The 19,497-nt window shown below is 41.2% G+C and overlaps 1 protein-coding gene across 34 annotated transcripts in view; it reads right to left on the bottom strand.

The window, feature by feature from the left end:
- Nucleotides 1-16,890, bottom strand: part of PLEKHA5 (pleckstrin homology domain containing A5) — a 243,153-nt gene extending 226,263 nt beyond the window's left edge. For 2 of the 34 annotated variants that reach the window (XR_007470386.1, XM_049695105.1), the window contains exons 1-3: nt 16,504-16,890; nt 16,275-16,354; nt 13,927-13,984 (exon numbers count right to left, since the gene is read on the bottom strand). Coding sequence is in view for 27 of the 34 variants with exons in the window: in XM_049695105.1 (XP_049551062.1) it covers nt 13,927-13,984; nt 16,275-16,354; nt 16,504-16,595 (230 nt within the window). In the remaining 7 variants the exon portion in view is untranslated. The other 32 variants (XM_033430287.2, XM_033430285.2, XM_033430276.2 and 29 more) reach the window with 28 other exon arrangements.
- Nucleotides 16,891-19,497: the final 2,607 nt, after the last annotated feature.

Raw genomic sequence — 19,497 nt, 5'->3', positions numbered from 1 at the left:
AGTGCTGGCAAGGATACAGGAGACAATAATCCTACACACTGCATCATGCGAGGATAAGATGGTAAAGATTGTTTGGAAGTTGGCCTAACTGTAAACCACAAATAGTAAAACCACAAATTAATCTGAACGTGACTGTCAAAGGGCTCCAATAGTTGGACCAACTCCAATTCCAAAAGGAATTTAGGGGATGAATGCCCTGTTTTCATTTGGGGCTTTCTGATTCATTATGTAGTTTTGCACAATGTGTCACTTTCTACCACTTTCCTATTTTTTGTGTGTGACTCCATGAACTTAATGAAAAATACTGCTTTTCATTAATCTTATAATTATGCATTTTAATCACTTCAATATTTTCAGACCCTATTTATGGTGTTTAGCAGGATTTTACTACGTTTATCAAAAGCTAAAATACGTATACAGCCTAACTCAGCAATTTCCACATCTATTTTATAAAAACATTTGCATACGGCCACAGTTTATGTATAAGTACGTTCATGACAACATTTTTAGAAACTGAGAAAAAAAATGGAAAAACACTAAATGTCCAACTAAATAATTAATGTCCAGCTAAATAATTAATGAATATTTTGTAGCTACTGAAAGAACAGTGTTGACTTCTAAGTACTAATACGAAAAGATCTAAGGTATTAAATAAAAAGGAAAAGTCAAAGAATTGTACATATAGGACAAGCTCATTTTGGTAAAAATAAATGAATGTATACGTATGCAAAGAAGGGGGAGGAGGACACACACCAAACTGCTGACATGCACAGAACCTCCTCTGGGAGAGCAGAGTATGGGGTGAGAGGGAAAAGCATAAAAGAGACCCCGCACTACTGTATCAGGAGGAATAGTAACATTTTCCTATAGGTCTCCCTCAGAATGCCTGTTAGGAACCGGGCCGCACAGCAGGAGGTGAGCGGCGGGAGAGGGAGTAAAGCTTCATCTGCCACTACCCATCGCTCCCCACTGCTCCCTGCCGCTCCCCATCGCTCATGTTACCGCCTGAACCACACCCCAACCCCGTCCGTGGAAAGACTGTCTTCCATGAAAGCGGTCCCTAGTGCCAAAGAGGCTGGGGACCATTGGCATAGGCCATAGTGCCTACTCTTAAATACTGCCACTGATAATACTGGTTAAATCACATGAGTAAATCCAAGCGTCAAGTTCACAACTCAGTCAAGCTCTTAAAATCACACACTCACACATGCAAATACGTATATATGTGAGATTATGTCTCCATCCATCTAGCCATCCACCCACCCATACTCTGACCTTGGGCACTAGTATAGGTACTTGCTCCTCATCTATGAACCCTGCTACAGCTTTTTCACTCAGCAATGGGAAAGAGCAGTCCTGGTGTGAAATACGGGTATCTTGCAAACTAATCTAGCACAAGATGCCAATTATTGATATCTTTTTTTTTTTTTTTTGCGGTACGCGGGCCTCTCACTGTTGTGGCCTCTCCCGTTGCGGAGCACAGGCTCCGGACGCGCAGGCTCAACGGCCATGGCTCACGGGCCTAGCCGCTCCGCGGCATGTGGGATCTTCCCGGACCGGGGCACGAACCCGTGTCCCCTGCATCGGCAGGCGGACCCTCAACCACTGCACCACCAGGGAAGCCCAATTATTGATATCTTGTACTACCAGTTGTATTAATTGTCAGTACGAAACCAGGATGAATAAAAGCTTAAGGCTCACTTTACTCAAGTACTCCAATGTTTTTAAAATATTTGGGCTTACATGTAAGCTCTTGAATTGCCTTTCATGTTTACGTTTGTGGCTTTATGATATAAATTCAGATATTAAATTAAGGATGGTAAATACACCATTATACCAACCTCCTCACCTAAGCCCTTGCAAACATCATTAACTTGTCACAATACACTTTCCTACTGATCCAGAAGTTGATCTCCAAATTTTTCTAAAAACAGTGCTCCAAAGCGCTATTGCTCATCAATCAGACTTGCAATGCTAGTTGAACCTTATTTACTATTTCTGGTAATCCATTACATCAACGGTCTGCAATGAACCACATCTCCTGGTATTCACAGGCTTGTGTAGTTCTCTCCCACTTTTGATGTTGGCCTTGGTCATGTGACTTGCTTTGACCAACAGGACATGAGCAAGCATAATGCAAGCAGAGGTTTGATAAACGCTTGCACCCAGGGGCTTGTCTTCTTGGAACGTTCCCTCTTAGAAGCCAGCTGCGTTGTTAGCAAGAAACTCTAGATAGACTACTAAGTCATGAGAGGCCACGAGGAGAGAAGACACGGGATATTCCAGCCAAGTTGCAGCTGAATGTATCTGCAGGAGGGCCCTCAGTTATATCACAGGAAATAGAACAGCCTAGCTGAGCCCAGTCAACCCAAAGAAAGGTGAGAAATTATAAATCATTGTTGTTTTAAGCCACTAAGTTTTGGTATAGTTGGTTATGTAGCAACAGATAAAGACTAGTCCCTGTTCCAAACTCTCCGAATCACTAATGACAACCCACACAGATTCTCCATCAGTTCCCTTCAAATTTCATCTGTCCGGAGTATTTATTGTAGGTATGGAGAAACAGGGGCACTTTTATACACTTCATATACTAAGGGGAGACCATAACTTTGTACAAATCTCTTAGAGGGCAATTTGGCAAAATGTTAAGTAATGAACCCTTTAAAAAGCTCACACCCTATCCCAATAATTCCAAGTCTAGGAAACAGACATGCGTATGTTATATAAGGATTTTTCTCACAGCAAAAAGTTGGAAACAACATAGCCATCTAAAAATAGAGGGATGATTAAACTATTATATATTCATAAGATAAAACATCAGTTATTAAAAAATCTTCCATTGCATATATAATGACATAAGGACACACGATATAACTTTAATGAAAACAGTACTAGCAATAAGACCCAAATCTTTAAAAATATTTTTGCATATATACAGAAATATTAATAGAAATTCTCTCTGCATAATGAGACCAGGTGATTTTATTTTCTCCTTCTTTATACTCTTCAGTTTTTTCCAAATGTTTTACTTCTATAATCAGAAAGAAACACTTAACATTATAAAACAGGTTGGAAAAAAGGACACACACTAAACACAGATTTGGAATCATTCTCTGACATTTCTTTACTAAATTTTTTTAAATGCCATCATTATTAGATGCATCTATATTCTGTGATCGATTAGATTTTTCAAAATAAAACTGGAACAGATGAATTTTCAAACAGAAAAAAATTGACACTAAGTTTAACAAGTTACTTTCTCTCCACCATTGCTTTGTATACTATGAAAAATGAGCAAGGAGTAATTCCTTGTTTCTTCTGAAGACTCTGCTATTCTGTCCTATTTTTACTAAGTTTTAAATTTTAGGTCAAACAGCTTCATTGTAAATATTTAATAAAATGGGTATTATATGCACCTTCAACCAAGTTCAGCAAAAGCTGATGGAATTCACTCAATATGAAGTCTAAAACTATTTTTCATCTCAGAGGCAAATTCTCTCTTTTGAAGACCATGTCTATTCCAAAGAAATAATATGTGTAAAGAATCTTAGTCACTTGGAAGGGACGGGGGCGGGCGGGGGTGGAAAGCATGTAGAACATCCCCGGGAGGCATGTAGCAAGCAAGTTTGGGTAGCATTACTCAAGCACTGACACTGTGTGGGAATTATTTTCTGAAGTGGCCAGTGATTTCAGAAGAACCAGAGGGAATCCCTGGCCCACTGTAGCAGGGTGGAGGTTTTGATCACAGTGAGGCTGTACTGTCACTTGTACCAAATCGAAGTTGGTTTCCTCAATCCCCCTTGCTCAAGGCAGCCAGTATAGGATTGGTTTCTATTGCTTCTTCCTCAGAATTTAACTCTTCCTCTTCATTCTCCAGGGTCCAGGCCTGAACCACCCTGCACGTATCTTCAACTACTTCTTCAATGGAAGGCAGAAAGCATCCTTGAAAATCATTGATAATATCACTTCTTAGGAAGTCTGCAGACGCTCAGGTTCATGGCCTTCCTGGCCTTTAGCACTGTGCACTGTATACAAGGGAGAAGCAGGAGATCTCTGATCATGCAGCCTTTCACACCCTGACTTCCTACGTGACCAGGCCTTCCTCTCTCATCACACTGTTTCTTGGAAGGCTGGTTGATAATAATCTTGGTTTCAGCCAAGGACAGAAAATTACTGAAGACCAAAGGGCCAGTCTTCACTCCAGCAATGGGCATGTAATACAAGGTGGTCAAAGTCCTTGTCTAAGATTTTTTTTATTGAGGAATAGAGAAGAAACCTTATCTTTTGGGTTAAAAAGCTAAAAGGGTGTAATTTGGGGCCATGGGCAAACATTTTTATGGTTAAGTGGAGAAAAGCTTTCTAAAGTGAAAAAAGGTGAGTGAGGAAGGGTCTTGAAGGATTCACTTGTGTCACTCCTGGAACTAATGTGGGAAGAGAGTTTGCTTTTGCTTGTAATAGTTGGCTTTGGGTCACTGACATTTACAACAATATGAATCCTGACTAGATGACAAGTGAGAAGCAGAAAAGTGACCTGGGATGTTCAGATTTGGGCAATGACTTGTTTTTCTTACAATCTGTAATAGGTCTTCATTTCAAACATCTCATTGCCTATTATGTGTCAAGTGCTGGAAACATAAAGATGATATGACACAGTCTCTGCCTTCAAGGAGTTAACAGTCCAGAGGGATTCTCTTGGGTGTTTCTGAAATTACTGGCCACTTCAGAGAATAATTCCCAAATAGCTAGGAGGCTACTTCTAAGTAACCAAGGAATTCTCTGCGTGGCTCTGAAATGTCTGTCACCTGTACCTCGTGAGGACTAATTTCTATTTCTCTCAGGCCTCTCTAGGACCCACTGAGTTCAGTGGTCTACACTTGCTTTACTCATACTAATGATGACAGTATATCTCCCCCATTCTCCAAACCACAGCAGCCTGAACTGTGAACATTTCGAAATGGAAATGGCATGGTCACTGGCAAGGTCTGGGATTCAGCTGTCTCCCAACAGCCCTCACAGGTCCCTGCATTATCTTGGCTTGATCCTGGATCTGGTCCCATAATCAGGCCTCTGAGCAGATCCTATCTGTCTCCTGGAGGAGAATCACATAAGCCAAACTCGAGAAACAGCTGACTTCCTAATTCATATTGGGACAGATAGATGTCACATAAAGAGAATATTTAAATTTCACAAACAGCCACATTACAAGGTTTCTGAATAGCATGGAATGAAGTTGAGTGTCATCATCAAAATTCATCAATCAACAAATATTTACTGAGGAACTACTATGAGAAAAGTTTAAGCTGAGGGACTAAAAACACAGCAATGAATGAGCTGCTTTTCATGAAGCTTACCTACCATAAGGAGTGTAGGCAAACAGGTATTAAGCAAGCATTGACTTGATTTTAAAACATGCTTTTTCAATATACTGTTTCTGAATTAAGGATCAAGGGGTTTATTTAATATGGTTATGTCTCTCCCCTCTGAAAAGCTGTTACTGTTATTAAATCAATGGCACTGATAATCGCTGGCAGCTTAAAGGAAATATGGGGTTACACAATTAAATATTTAATCATGATCCTGTTAAGTGTTAAAAGGAAGTATAAGGAGAGAATCTGATGAGGGAGAGAACTTACACTGGAGGGGCTCCACTAGGCCCCCAAAGTCTCACCTTCACACAACAGTCAGACTGACCCTTTCAAAGGGCGAAGCCAGACCACGCATCTCCTCCTCTGCTCAGACCTGCGACGGCTCCACATCTCCCCGTGTAACAGCCAATTACATCAACCAAGGAGGCCGCCACGCAGCTGGGCTCTTCCTTCTCTGATTCCACTGTCTTTTTCTCCCACACCCATCCCTCTTCACTCCTCTCCTGATCCTACACACCTTGCTCTAATTTTTTTCCTACAGCATTTATATATTCTTACATACCATAAAAGTTATATTTTCTTTGTCTGATATTCTCTCCTCCACCATCCCAGTCCCCAGAAGGGTGAAGTTGTTTGGTCTATTTTGTTTAATGATTGTACCTAATTGCTAAGGCACATAATTATGAGTTCAAAATGTATTGAAGAAAAGTGAAGGGAAAAAATGCATCAGTGAAAGATTGAGTAATTGGAAGACCTTGCCACTGGGACTGGAATAACAGTCAAAATCAATTGGCTTAACCTTGCTCTCTACTAGACAGTAGAGAGTAACTTCTGCAGCTTTTCTCCTTTTTCTAAATTTCCACATCACACCAACCCCACCCCAAGTCTTTCTTTAGCTATAGCAACACTTTCACTCAGGTTATGGTCCAATCTCAAGCCCAAGATGCTATCAATTCATCTTTCAGGTGACTTTGCACTGCTCTGTTCTCATCACTCTGTGGGGTTTCACAGCTGAGCTTTCAGAGGAAGGGTTATTCCTTATGTTTGTGAGAAAGGCCTCTTCCACACTGGGCCGAGTCCTCACAAATACATCTGCTCAAAGCATGATGTATACTTCATCGCATTTATCAGTCTACGACTATATGTTTGTGATTATGATACTGCTGTCTCTCTCCTTAATTTAACTATAAGCTCCTTAAGAGCAAGGTCCATGTCTGTTTCGTTCATAAAACCTAAAGCACTTGGCACACAGTACTCAGTAAGTGTTTGTTGAATGAATAATTGGATGGATGAATATGACATTCCTGGCTTGGATCTACATACTGCTTGGAGATAATTAGGTAGCTGAGATAGCATTCTGTGGGGGCAGGGGGGATGGGGGGTGGTTTGTATTTCTTATTCATGAGGGAGGAATAGAAGATAATGTTGGGAGTCCTTTGGAAAGGCCAGATTTTAGCCACCTAAAATGCTATGCCCTCTCAAGATAAGCAGCTCAAAAACCAAACCATCATTAACACCTCCACCTAGCGCTCCCCCCAACCACCTACTCCCTTATTCTGGTCAAGGGTACCAATCATTCTTGTAGCCACTCAGACACAAAGGCTTCTGTGTAACTTTTGACCTCTCTTTCTCTGACAACCTCCCAGCTCAGCAAGACTCCCAAGGCCTGTCAACTCCTCTTCAGTATCTTTGATCAATGGCCTCCTTCCTTTCCATTCCCACTGCTACCAAGTTGGTTCCAGCAACTAACTCCCAGGTTACAGCGACAGACCCAGGATGGGACTCCTCGATTCCAGGTTTGCCCCTTTCTAACCCAAGCTGCCTATATTAAAATCTCCCTTAAAACCTTCACTTTAAGCTATTAATGCTATACCAAAAAACACCTGCAGTGGGCTTGCCTAGAAATAAAAATCTCAGCCTTTTATTCAAAGACCAGACACAACAACAAACAGTACTCCTAACAGCATTCCTCGTCTGACTTCCCATTATCCTAGCATTTTCTAATCACCAGCAGGGCAGTTATCACTACTCATCACACATATTATACATGTCCCCACCCCCATGAATTTATGTTATCAGTCATCTATCTCAACCCATCTGAATTCCATCCATGCCCTTAAGGCTTAGCTCAACTCCTGCCTCTTCCTTCAAGCCTTTCCACGTCAGCCCGGCCTAAGTAAGCTCCTTCCTCCTCTGACTTCTTAAGACACCGTCTGACGGACAACCAGCATCAATTTTTTTTTTTTTTTTTTGCGGTACGTGGGTCTCTCACTGTTGTGGCCTCTCCCGTTGCGGAGCACAGGCTCCAGACGCGCAGGCTCAGCGGCCATGGCTCACGGGCCCAGCCGCTCCGCGGCATGTGGGATCTTCCCGGACCGGGGCACGAACCCGCGTCCCCTGCATCGGCAGGCTGACTCTCAACCACTGCGCCACCAGGGAAGCCCCAGCATCATTTTTTATATTAACTCCAATTTACGCATACACATCTATACAAGTAAATTTTCACCATTAACCCCAACTTCTACATTATCTGTTACAGAAAAATGAAAAGGTCCCAGGAGAGAGTATTGGCCCACAAGTGCTGAGAAACCCCTTGTCTTTGTAGAACAGACAGAGGTGCCTAGACAGGGATGTTTACATCCTACCGGTCTTCAAGGCCTCCAACTCTTTGACTCTTCCAACCAATTCTTTCTCTACTCCCCATTTCTTCCCCCTTCCTAAACTACACCAGCTTTGAGAATAAGAAGAAAACAAAGAAAGAGGTCTATCAACATTAGGGGAAAATCATTTGAGAAATCCAGAAAGGGCTCTCCAAATGCAATCACTTGAGTTGTGGGGACTCCTCTGTTCTACCCCGATTAACTCCAAGGGAGGGTGGAGGCCAGCATCATCAGTACAGACACCATTTACTCAGAGGCTCATTGGATGCTGGCATTAAGCTATAGGCAGGCACTACAAGAAGGCACTGAGTGGGCCTGGTCCCGAGCAACCTTCCTGGGGCTAAAAAGGACAATGAGATTCCAGATAAAATTCACTGAGGGTGGAAATCCTGTCACCCCACCCTTGAAACTTAAACACATTTCATCCTGAAACACTGTTCTTTATGGTAAACTTTCCTAATCTGCCACAAAACACTCTGCTTTTCTTTTATGAAGACGCCATTTTAAAATTACATGTTTGTTCCATGTTTTGTTTTAACGTCTCTTTTTCCTACTAGATTGTAGGCTCCAGGAAGGCCGGGTCTCAGTTGTATCACCAAACACCTAGAACAGTGTCTAGCACTCTTCAGTGGATGTAAAGGAAGGACCAAATTCCAAGGTTCTACTAAAATAATACTAGTCAACAGGTTTTTAGGGGGTGAAACAAGCTTCTATTTGTAGGTTGGCCCACTAACCTAACCATTGTACTTATTTCTCTGAAATGATACTTCTGTCCCCAAGCAACCTACTTATGGAGAGACACATACTATAGGATCTGTTTATACTGCCCTGTATTTTTAGGTCTAGAAGGGTTTCAGCCCAGAGACCTTAATTTGAATGCTAGTGACTCATAGTGAAACTATATGACCTACAACAGGCCCTTAACCTCGTTAAGCTTCAGTTTCATCCTGAAAAAGGGGTTGTGGCAGGGAGAAAAAGAAAACTAGGGGCTACTGTGAGGATTAAATTCACTGAATGCTGTGTTGAAGTGCCTCACACTAACCAAGTTCATGGGGCCCACACCATCTCCCTTTTTTAATACACTGCATGCTTTTCTCTATACTACAAACTCCTTGAAGGTTGAAGTCATAGTTCAATTGTTATGCTGTACCTATCGAATCAGCATGAAGTGCTTTACACATGTAAGGATTACTTATTCTGGGACTTCCCTGGTGGCCCAGTGGTTAAGACTCCACGCTCCCAATACAGGAGGCCTGGGTTCGATCCCTGGTCAGGGAACTAGATCACACACGCATACCACAACTAAGAGTTTGCATGCCACAACTAAGGAGCCCGCCTGCTGACCCAGCACAACAAAATAAATAAATAAAATTTAAAATTTTTTAAAAAAAGGATTACTTATTCCAAAAACTCTGTTATGAATACAAAAAAGATGTACAACATCCAGGAATTGTTCTGAAACATTGTGTTGCTATGTCTAATTATAATATTATAGTACTATTATACCAAACAATTTAAAATATCAACTATATTGCAATATATTCTCACATTCTCGTGGCAGCTATGTTCCATCTTCACTCATAGTTTGAATTGTGATAATCTGTGAAGAAACAGATTTTCCTCTCACTTGCAACCTTAAATGGCTATTTCATACTAGAATTCCCATCATTGCAGATTAGTTTGAAATTCTAAGCACACACTAGACCCAACTATAGCAGATACTGAAATGAAACTTCATTAGTCAAAAATCACACACTGCTCTATTTGCATATCTAAGAAAAAGTTCAATTTTCAGAACTTAAAATTTTAAATCAAGAAAAAAGCAATATGGGGGCTTCCCTGGTGGCTCAGTGGTTGAGAATCCGCCTGCCGATGCAGGGGACACAGGTTCGTGCCCTGGTCCGGGAAGATCCCACATGCTGCATAGCGGCTGGGCCCGTGAGCCATGGCCACTGAGCCTGCACGTCCGGAGCCTGTGCTCCGCAATGGGAGAGGCCACAACAGTGAGAGGCCCGCGTACCACCAAAAAAAAAAAAAAAAAAGAAAGAAAAAAGCAATATGAAAATATAACCTCACAAAATTTACATACTACTTTATTACCCTGCAAAGACATTTTTTGATCCCCAAACCTGCCACATAAGACAATGACCTCTAAATAATTAGAACAAAGTTTCTCACTATTAGGAGAGCACTGTTTTAAGATTTACTTAGCCCTTTAAGTTAACCATCTTAAAGCTTTGAAGCACAAAGTAATAGTCAATGACACATCCATTTTAAGCTACCATGACCTGTCATTACAGAGTCATTAAGTAATATTTCAAGGAGTAAGCAGAAAGTTTTATAACCTTCAAATATATAAGATTATCTTCTGTACTTTACGAGCTAAGTTATTTGAATATTTAAAGCTACACTTTATAAATTATAAAAATCACTGGCAATTTTCAGCATTCTTCCTAAAGATAAAAAGCATGAATTAAGTGTTAAAAAGCAATATGGAAACAATAATCAAATTCAAACTCTGTGTATATGTATTTACACACACACACACAAGTAATAAAATAATTTAGAGGCTGGTTAGCTTAAAGCAAGCTTTTCTCATAAAAAATTAAAGCTAAATATTTATCTTTACAATACAGAATTTTCAAATTTTAATATTTTCTGGCCAAATTGATTTAAAGTAAAATACCTTCTCTATATTATATATTCTGTTTCCGAACTGTAGACTTTTATGAAAGAACCAATTTCAAAAACTGTATAAAGTAAACTGATTATCCAGCTCAAATCTATACAACTCAACTCTGATCAGCCATTAGTTAGCACTGTTAACTGCGTGCACACAGCTCTCCCTGAAAGATAAGTACACAAAACACAAAATGCAGCAACAGAAAGACAGCAAGCACAACACAGCTCTGGCTCTGCTTAGACTTATCTATGGTTATCTGCACAAAGCTTAAAGAGGGAGATTAAACAGTTAACCGGGATAGGAAAGCTAAGTAACTTTCCACATTTCCCACATTATCTCTTCTTGGCACTGTGAGTTCATTATTTTGTAGAATACTGTAAATTCCCAGAATAGTATAAAATTCAAAGAAATTTGAAAGTGGGCTGGAATTGAGAAGTTATCTTTTCCAGCCAGCCTAATTTAAAGACAGGAAGACTGAGCTCCAACGTGTTAGAGGGTCAAGGCCTGCTTCCAACTCTTCCCCACAAGAGTATTCTTCTCCTCAATGCCCACAGGGATGCAGTCGTTGATACCAAAATACTATGCAAAGATAAATTCTTCTTCTGCCATTTTGAACAAACACCAACATTTGTTCAGGAGAGAAATAATTTGAGAGTTAAATGTACTTCACTTGGGAACTAAAGTAGAAACAACTCAAGTTCTTTCAGTCTCTTTCAGTTCTTGCTCTGGGAGCCTCCCAGGAACGCAGGATTAGGAATAACAAGATGGTCAATGTGTCTTTTATTGGCCTTTCATCTTCCCTCTTCCCCTGTGAATAAAATCCACCCTGCTCACTATATCACCTGTTTTTCTTATAATCTGAGCAGTAACCTCCTTCCTTCATCTAAAAAAGAACCAACAATGAGAAATATATCCACCAACAGTCATCACTTTCCTACTGAAGACTCCTATCCTTTCTCCTACTCTGAACATTCTAAATATAGTTCATGTTCCTGCTGTTTCTCATCTTGCTGTCTTTGCAGACCATAAATTCCAAAGGCATGTTTCTGTTGTTTTATTATGTGGTGTGACAATGGAAAGAGTAATTCTTCTGACTACATCCACGATTAAAATGAGATTCAGACGTGATAACATATGTGAAAGCACTCTGTAAATTGTGAAGTTTAAGATAAAAGTAGTGCCCCTATTATATTAGAATGATCAGGCATCCCTAATTGCTTATAACAACACAAGTAAGTAAAAAATTTCTAGGAAATTACAGCCCACATTAGAGATTTAACTAATCTTAAAAGAAATTAGTCTTCTGATATAACCCAGAAAGGAAAGGTAGTAGCACCCAACATTCAGCAAATCATGTATTTGTCAATGGTTATTTTACTTGAAGTTTAATGAGTGTATATTTCTAAAATATGCTCAATTTTAGAACAAATTACCTTCATAATATAAATTCTTTATTGCTACTTTTGGACACAATGATTGGCTGTCTATCAATACCACATGATTAAAACCCACTAGTTTAAAAATGTACCCTGAGTTAAAGTAAAATTATTACCACTTTCTTAATATTGTCCTAATTTGCCTGAGAAACTTACTTAGGCATGACACTCAAGAAACTCTAATCAAAATGGCTAGTAAAACAAAAGAAAACTCAGTCTTTCTAACAGCCTACTTCTAAATTAAAACATACATATTTGGCCCACACAGAATAATAACATTTTGTACTGTCAAACATTCATCTAAGAACGTACACATTCACCGACATTTAAATAATATTGAGAATTGTAATGTTACTCCTATTCTGTAGATCAGCTAGGCTTAAGGTACAGTAGTTAAAATTATACTGGATAAAAATAAATGAACTCCACCAAAAAAACTGTCTTTCTTCAGAAATATCAATACTTTGTCCAGAAAAAAAAAGAAGCACCCCTTCTCATGGCAATACAAACTCACTTTAATTCAGGATAAAAATAACCACTAGAAAAAATACTTGGTGACTCTGCACTTTACTCATGCCTTTATTTTTTAGGCCATCTAACAATGCACAGCACAATCTCCAAATAAAAGATGTAAATTAAACATATCCAGAGAAGGACCACATCATGAAACTATACTCCATTCCTGTATCTTAGTTCTGCTTTCTCTATTTCTACATCCAAAAAAGCAAGCATAGCTAATACTATACATATCCCTTAACATTTTATGTAAATATCATTCTAAAAAATGTTAAAACCATATAGGTAATTATAATTTAGTGAAGTATGGCATCATCTTTAAAATGGCACTCAGCAAAATACCTTACTGGGCCCAATGTAACAGAGGTGCCTTTAGCTAGGTACCTGTTATTATTATTAAACCACTGACATCTCAACCAAATCTTGTATTTAAGCATTCTCTTTCAAGCCTCAGTTCCTTAAAATTAAACAAAAAATTTTAAAACAACAAAAACAAGCTCTTAAGTAAACAGTTTCTAATTTAACATGAAGATAAAACCACCTTTATTTTCCCTTGAGGGATAAAAAATTTTCCTATATAATATTGCCCTCAAACATTGTATTTGTCTCCAAGTACTATCAAGTTAACTCTGAACAGAAAATTATTTCAATATTCTATAGAATTAATTTAACTTTAGGACTGGTCATTTGTCCCTTGTAAGTGCTACTGAAAGCCTTTTATTCAAATACAATTACCAGTAAAATATTTCGATATGTATTTTTAAAACTTAGATATATTTAAATAAACTGAGGCAAATTACAAACAATGTTCCAACAGATGTTTGTGAAATACTCCTTATTTATTTACTTTTATTTTCAGTCCTGTTATTGTCCATCAAACGGTAATCTAGCTTTACATCACTTTTGCTACTTATAGTTCTGGTCAAAATACACATGAACAGAATTCACTTAAAAAGAAAAAAAAAAGGTAACATACTAAAGACAAAATACTGTAATGCGCTATCACTCAAAAATATATACAGAGGCACCAAAAATGTAACTGTGGCCATAAATGATCTAACTCCCAAATCAATGAAGGTCCAGGCAAACAACTTAAGAAAACTAAGAGTGTCATCTTTTACCTCAAAATTCCAACACTCATAAAGCATAAAGTCAACATAATACAATAAACCTTAAGAAATCATGATCATACCTAGACATACAACCAAAGGTTAATCACAACATTTGAATTACCAAGGAAAAAAATCATAATTAAAAAAACTCACTTTATATAGTATCTTGCACCTTCAAAAGTATATGCTTCTTCCCAGCCAGTAGGCAAATCTAAAAAAACATACATTTCACCATTAGTATTACATCGATAGAACAGCACAGTAAGTTTCAAACCATTTTAATTATTCCTTTTCATGATCAGCTATTTTCATTTATTAAGTAGGTTTGTAACCCCCCCCAAAAGCATTAGACTGGTAATAAAACTCAGATATAATATCATTTTTGGGAAAATGGCAATTCAAATGTAAAGCCACCAGAAAAGTATCAACAATATTAGAGGTTATCTGACATAATTATACACTTTGATCAGAGTGGAGAGGAACTACGCCCTGGCAGCCAAAAAAGCAAAGGGATGCCTTGTAATCCTAGGTAAGTACCCTTGAACGGTAGGCCAAAAACTCCCCCAAAACCAAAGAAAAAGACTATACGTAAAAGGTAACACCCACTTCTTCCTAGGTATGTTGTGTCTATGTAAGACCATATCTTTCAGCTACATAAGTGAATCCATCCAGGAAGTGTGATTGATGAGAAAGAACTTCCTAAGTACTTAATTAGGGGGAAAGAAATCTGAAATCACATACTTATACGTACATGTGTGTTTCTACAGACTTGACTTTAAGAGATGTGAAGTTTCAAGTAATAAACCTGGCAATAATGCAGGTGAACGATGGCACCATTCTGTGCTACATGTTACTTACAAACCACCAGTGTCTTGGATTTAACCATAATACCGCTCTGAAATAAAAAACCGATGATGTGTGTACAAAGTCAAAGTAAACCAAACCAGAGAAAAATCAAGATCATCTCTCAAAAATAAAATTAACCTGAAATCATATAATAAAATTTTCTGAGGTGTGAATGTTATCAAATCCTTGGGGGTAAATAGGATAAAGATTTATATTTCACATAGCCAAAATAATCATGGAATAATTCCACGAGACGATTAGGCTAAATAAATATCATATTATCTCTTGTGACACAAACCTGTTACTATCCATAAGGCAAAGAGGCCATCAAAGTTGACTTACGTATGCAAAACACTGAAATGTACATTCAAGTCAAAGACGACAGGGAGTTAAGAAATATGACGCCGCGTTAGTCAGAAATGCCTTAAAAATGTAACCTCATCATGCTTGCTATACCAGCTTTCCCCTTCCTCCTCCACCTTTTTGCAAATTTAGAGATATTAGTCACTTCGCTGAACTCCAGAATTTAATAGAGAAGGCAGGCTTGTTCAATATCCTGGCAACTTTAAGAGAATCTCAGAGTTGGAGAAGTATCCCGGAGGGCAAGCTCTACAGACTTCTGAAGCCGGCCTCACCTTCCACCCAAACTGTTCTCAAGCCTTTCCAATCACCCGAAACAGAGGCAGGCCAGGAAGAGAACACATGTTACGTTTCAAAGACAAACAAGTTTCAAGAATGTACACAAAGAATGACAAAAGAAAGCCAGACCAGCACTGAAGCTCCAATCAGCTCTCCTCCAGCTCAACTCACAAGCAGCATTCAAACAAGCTACCCAAGGCACCAGGAAGATATGCTTCGCCGGCGACCCTCTCCTATCAGGGCAGCAGTGCCCTCACGCAGGACACCTCCCAGCACGCCCACCGCCTCCTGGCAGTGTATGCGACCTCGGTGCCGCCGCCGGGGACTTCGAATCTGGCTGGCCAGCAACTGCAGCTGCAAATGCCTGCCCCGGCTGCTCCTCCGGGGGCACGAGGGAAAGCGTGCAGATCTCCCAAGCCGCTCTGTCGCGGAGAGGATCGAAGCACCCCCAAACTCGTCTCCTCCTCCAACAGCCACCTACCCACAAGTCCCACCTCGGAGGAGGAAGCCGCACAGGAGGAGGGAGGCAGCTCCCGGGGAGGAGGGGGAGGATGTGGACACATTCTCCCCGCGGACGAGAGGCAGGGTTTCGGGCTGCAGGAGGGGAGTGGGAAAGGATTTCCTAAAGGTTGAAAGAGGGGTGAGGTGGGGGGCCCGGGGGGCGCTCGGAGGACTCAGGAGTGGCCGCGGGAGGAAAAACTCAGGATCCCAGGTTTCCCGGGGGAGGGGAGTGGGCCACCCAGGGGCGTGGGGGAAGAGCAGGTTGGGATGGGGCAGAGGGCGCCGTGGGCTAGTGGCGATCAAAGACGGAGGAGAGGGGCGTCCGGAGACTCGAGGGAAGTCCCCCGGCCCCTCTACCTGCGGCCGCCCCCGCCCGCCGGCCTCCGCCCCACCTCGCCGCCTCCCGGGGACGGCGGCTCGGGGCAGGTTGCCGGCAGGAGGTGGGCGGCCAGGGCTCTGCAGCCTCCTCCCGGCGAAAGCCAACTCCGCTCGGGCCCGGCCGGGCTCGGCGTTACCTGTGCTCTGCCGCCGGTGCCCGGTGACCACGGCCTCGCCGGTGACGGGGTGCAGCCAGGTGGTGCTCTTCGCCTCCTCGCTGCAGGGGTGAGAGAAGGGGCCGAGACGGGGCTTGAGTGGGGGCGCGGGAGGAGCCGAGGGGGCCGGAGAGGCACCGACCCGGCTCGCTCCCCTCTGTCGCCAGCCTCCCGCCCCCTCCGGGCCCCCGCGCCGTCCCCAGCTCTTTACTTGATGAAGAAGACTCGGCCGCCCCGGGTGATCCCGTAAGTCCAGGAGCGGGGCAGGGAGCAGATCCACTCCAGGTTCAGATCCGCCGCCATGTCTGATCCCCAGCCGCCGCCGCCGCCTTCTCCTGCTGCCGCCGCGGCTGCCGAGGGAGGAGGGAGCGAGCGAGCGAACCAGCTGAGGGAGCGCGGAGCGAGCGCGGCCGGAGCGCGCCTCCCCGGCCCGGCGCGCCCCCGCGCGCGCCCTACCCCCTCGGGCGGCGCCCGCCCCGCCGCCCGGGCTGGGTAGGGCCCGCGCCGCCGCCCCTCCGCATCTTCCGCGGCCGCCGGCCGGCCGCCCAGCCGCGCGCTCGGGGGGGATGGGTGAGCGGCGCCGCGCCCCGCGGCCAGACCCCTCCCACCCGCGCCCCCCCCGCCCCCGCCGCCGGAGCGAAGGTTCGGAGATCGATTTAAAAAAAAAAAAAAAAAAAAAAAGCGTCCTGCCCCCCGGGCTTTGCCTGAAGGCTTCCCAGCCCCCAAGGAGATTCAAAGGGAGCTAATCCGCGCTCCTCTGATTGCTCTCTCTTTAAAACAACAGAAACACAGCATCTGAGATTTGTTTTAAAAGAGCTATTGGGTATCCAAGAGATTTTTCAAGCAAACAAAAAAATATATATATATAAAAATATATATAGGTGGCTTTAGAATGGAAAGCTGTTTTTGTTGAAGCACACGGAAGGTTTTTCCTGTTTGTGTTTTGTGTGCGAGATATCATAGGTTTGACGGGTTGCGGTAGACTCATGAAATAGGGGTGGATTCAGACTTGACAAAACAAGTTTGCCTCTTCCTAGACCCCTTGAATCATATAATGTTTTATAAAATACAAACTTGTCTTTTTCTTACTTTTTTTAAAGATTCACTTATTTATCAATCTGAATTTCTACTTTCTTCTATCTCCTATAAATTACAATAATAGCTAACTTTCTTGAGTCCTTGTAACCCTGTACGTTTTTAAGTCCCTACAATAGCCCTATAGATGCTATTATACAGATGGGAAAAATGAAGTTTAAAGAAACTTGCCCAAGGTCATAGTACTAAGTGGCAAACCATGGATTCAAACTGGCTTTAATATTTTGAAAGTCTATTTGTATAATCACATTGCTATACTTATTTTAAAAGTGTCCCCCTGCTTTGGTTTTTTTGAACGAGTAAAGGGCAGATTTCAATGCAACTAAAATCTACCTTAACACCGGCTAAGTGCACTGGCCTCCTTCTAATTGTCTCTGATGCTCAGCCACACTTGGAATTGCTTCTGTGTCTTTGCAGCAAGATGACTCATGCCAACAGGATACACAGCTCAATAATAATAGTACTACTTGGTTTTCTCATAGCACCTTCTTCTGACCACTTTTTGGGGCCCCTAAAGAATTATCTTATCTTCCCAATCACTAAAGAGGCAAATAATCTTTTTCAAAGAGTCATGTACCACTATGTTCATTACAGCTCTATTTTCAATAGCCAGGACATGGAAGCAACCTAAGTGTCCATAGACAGATAAATGGATAAAGAAGATGTGGCACATATATACAATGGAATATTACTCAGCCATAAAAAGAAACGAAATTGAGTTATTTGTAGTGAGGTGGATGGACCTAGAGTCTGTCATACAGAGTGAAGTAAGTCAGAAAGAGAAAAACAAATACCATATGCTAACACATATATATGGAATCTAAAAAAAAAAAAAAAGGTTCTGAAGAACCTAGGGGCAGACAGGAATAAAGACACAGACGTAGAGAATGGACTTGAGGACATGGGGAGGGGGATGGGTAAACTGGGACGAAGTGAGAGAGTGACATGGACATATATACATTACCAAACATAAAACAGCTAGTGGGAAGCAGCCACATAGCACAGGGAGATCAGCTCGGTGCTTTGTGACTACCTAGAGGGGTGGAGTAGGGAGGGTGGGAGGGAGATGCAAGAGGGAGGAGATATGGGGATATATGTATATGTATAGCTGATTCACTTTGTTATAAAGCAGAAACTAACACACCATTGTAAAGCAATTATACTCCAATAAAGATGTTAAAAATAAATAAATATATTTATACAACCAACAAGGACCTACTGTATAGCACAACGCTGCTCAGTGTTCTGTAATAACCTAGATGGGAAAACATTTTGAAAAGGAATAGATACATGTATATGTATAACTGAATCACTTTGCTGTACTCCTGCAACTAACGCAACATTGTTAATCAACTGATCCAATATAAATTTTTTTTAAAAAAAGGAGTGAGAAATAAAGAAAATAAATTTCTGTTGTTTAAAAAAAACAATCTTTTTCAACAGTTATAGAAACTAAGGCACAGAAGGGTAAATGACCTTGGCCAAATCTAGCAACTCAGGTGGAGCCTGGATGAGAATGTAGTTTCACTGGACTTTTTCTCTCATACCCTAATTCCCCAAGGCCATTCTGTCTTTGGTGAAAAGGAGTCTGCAATTACTGCTATAATTTTCCTGTCCATCTGCATACACAGGGGAAAAAAATAACATCGCTTTAATGTTTTTCTCTTTTCGGTTCCTTTGCATTATCCTCTTTCATTTCATTACTTCTTGACCTCTTATCTCCTGCCCAGTCTCCGGAAAAATGTGGGTTTTTTTAATCAGTGAATAGCAGGAAATGTTTCACATTACCATCAGTGGTCAGTATGTAACATAGCAAGAAAATCAAGATCTATTGACTTTATATTGTACTATCATTACAGATTGAAAAATCTAAAGTGACTCTTTAATATCATAATAACTTTAGAAATCTAGTACCTGTTAGTCCAGCGATAGCATTTGACTCTTTGACAAATACTGCTGAGAAGTCGTTAAGTGGACCATATGTTGTCTGGAGATTCCTTTTAGTTGTGAATCTTTGATTTACAAGATCCATTAATGCAAGGCATATTTCAAAAAGTGATAGAGATTCACTTAATAAAAATGTGTATCTTATGAAATCACATTTGCTGTG

Source organism: Orcinus orca, chromosome 11 (assembly GCF_937001465.1).
Source record: "Orcinus orca chromosome 11, mOrcOrc1.1, whole genome shotgun sequence".
NCBI lineage: Eukaryota > Metazoa > Chordata > Mammalia > Artiodactyla > Delphinidae > Orcinus > Orcinus orca.
This window is presented reverse-complemented; position numbering and strand designations above follow the sequence as displayed.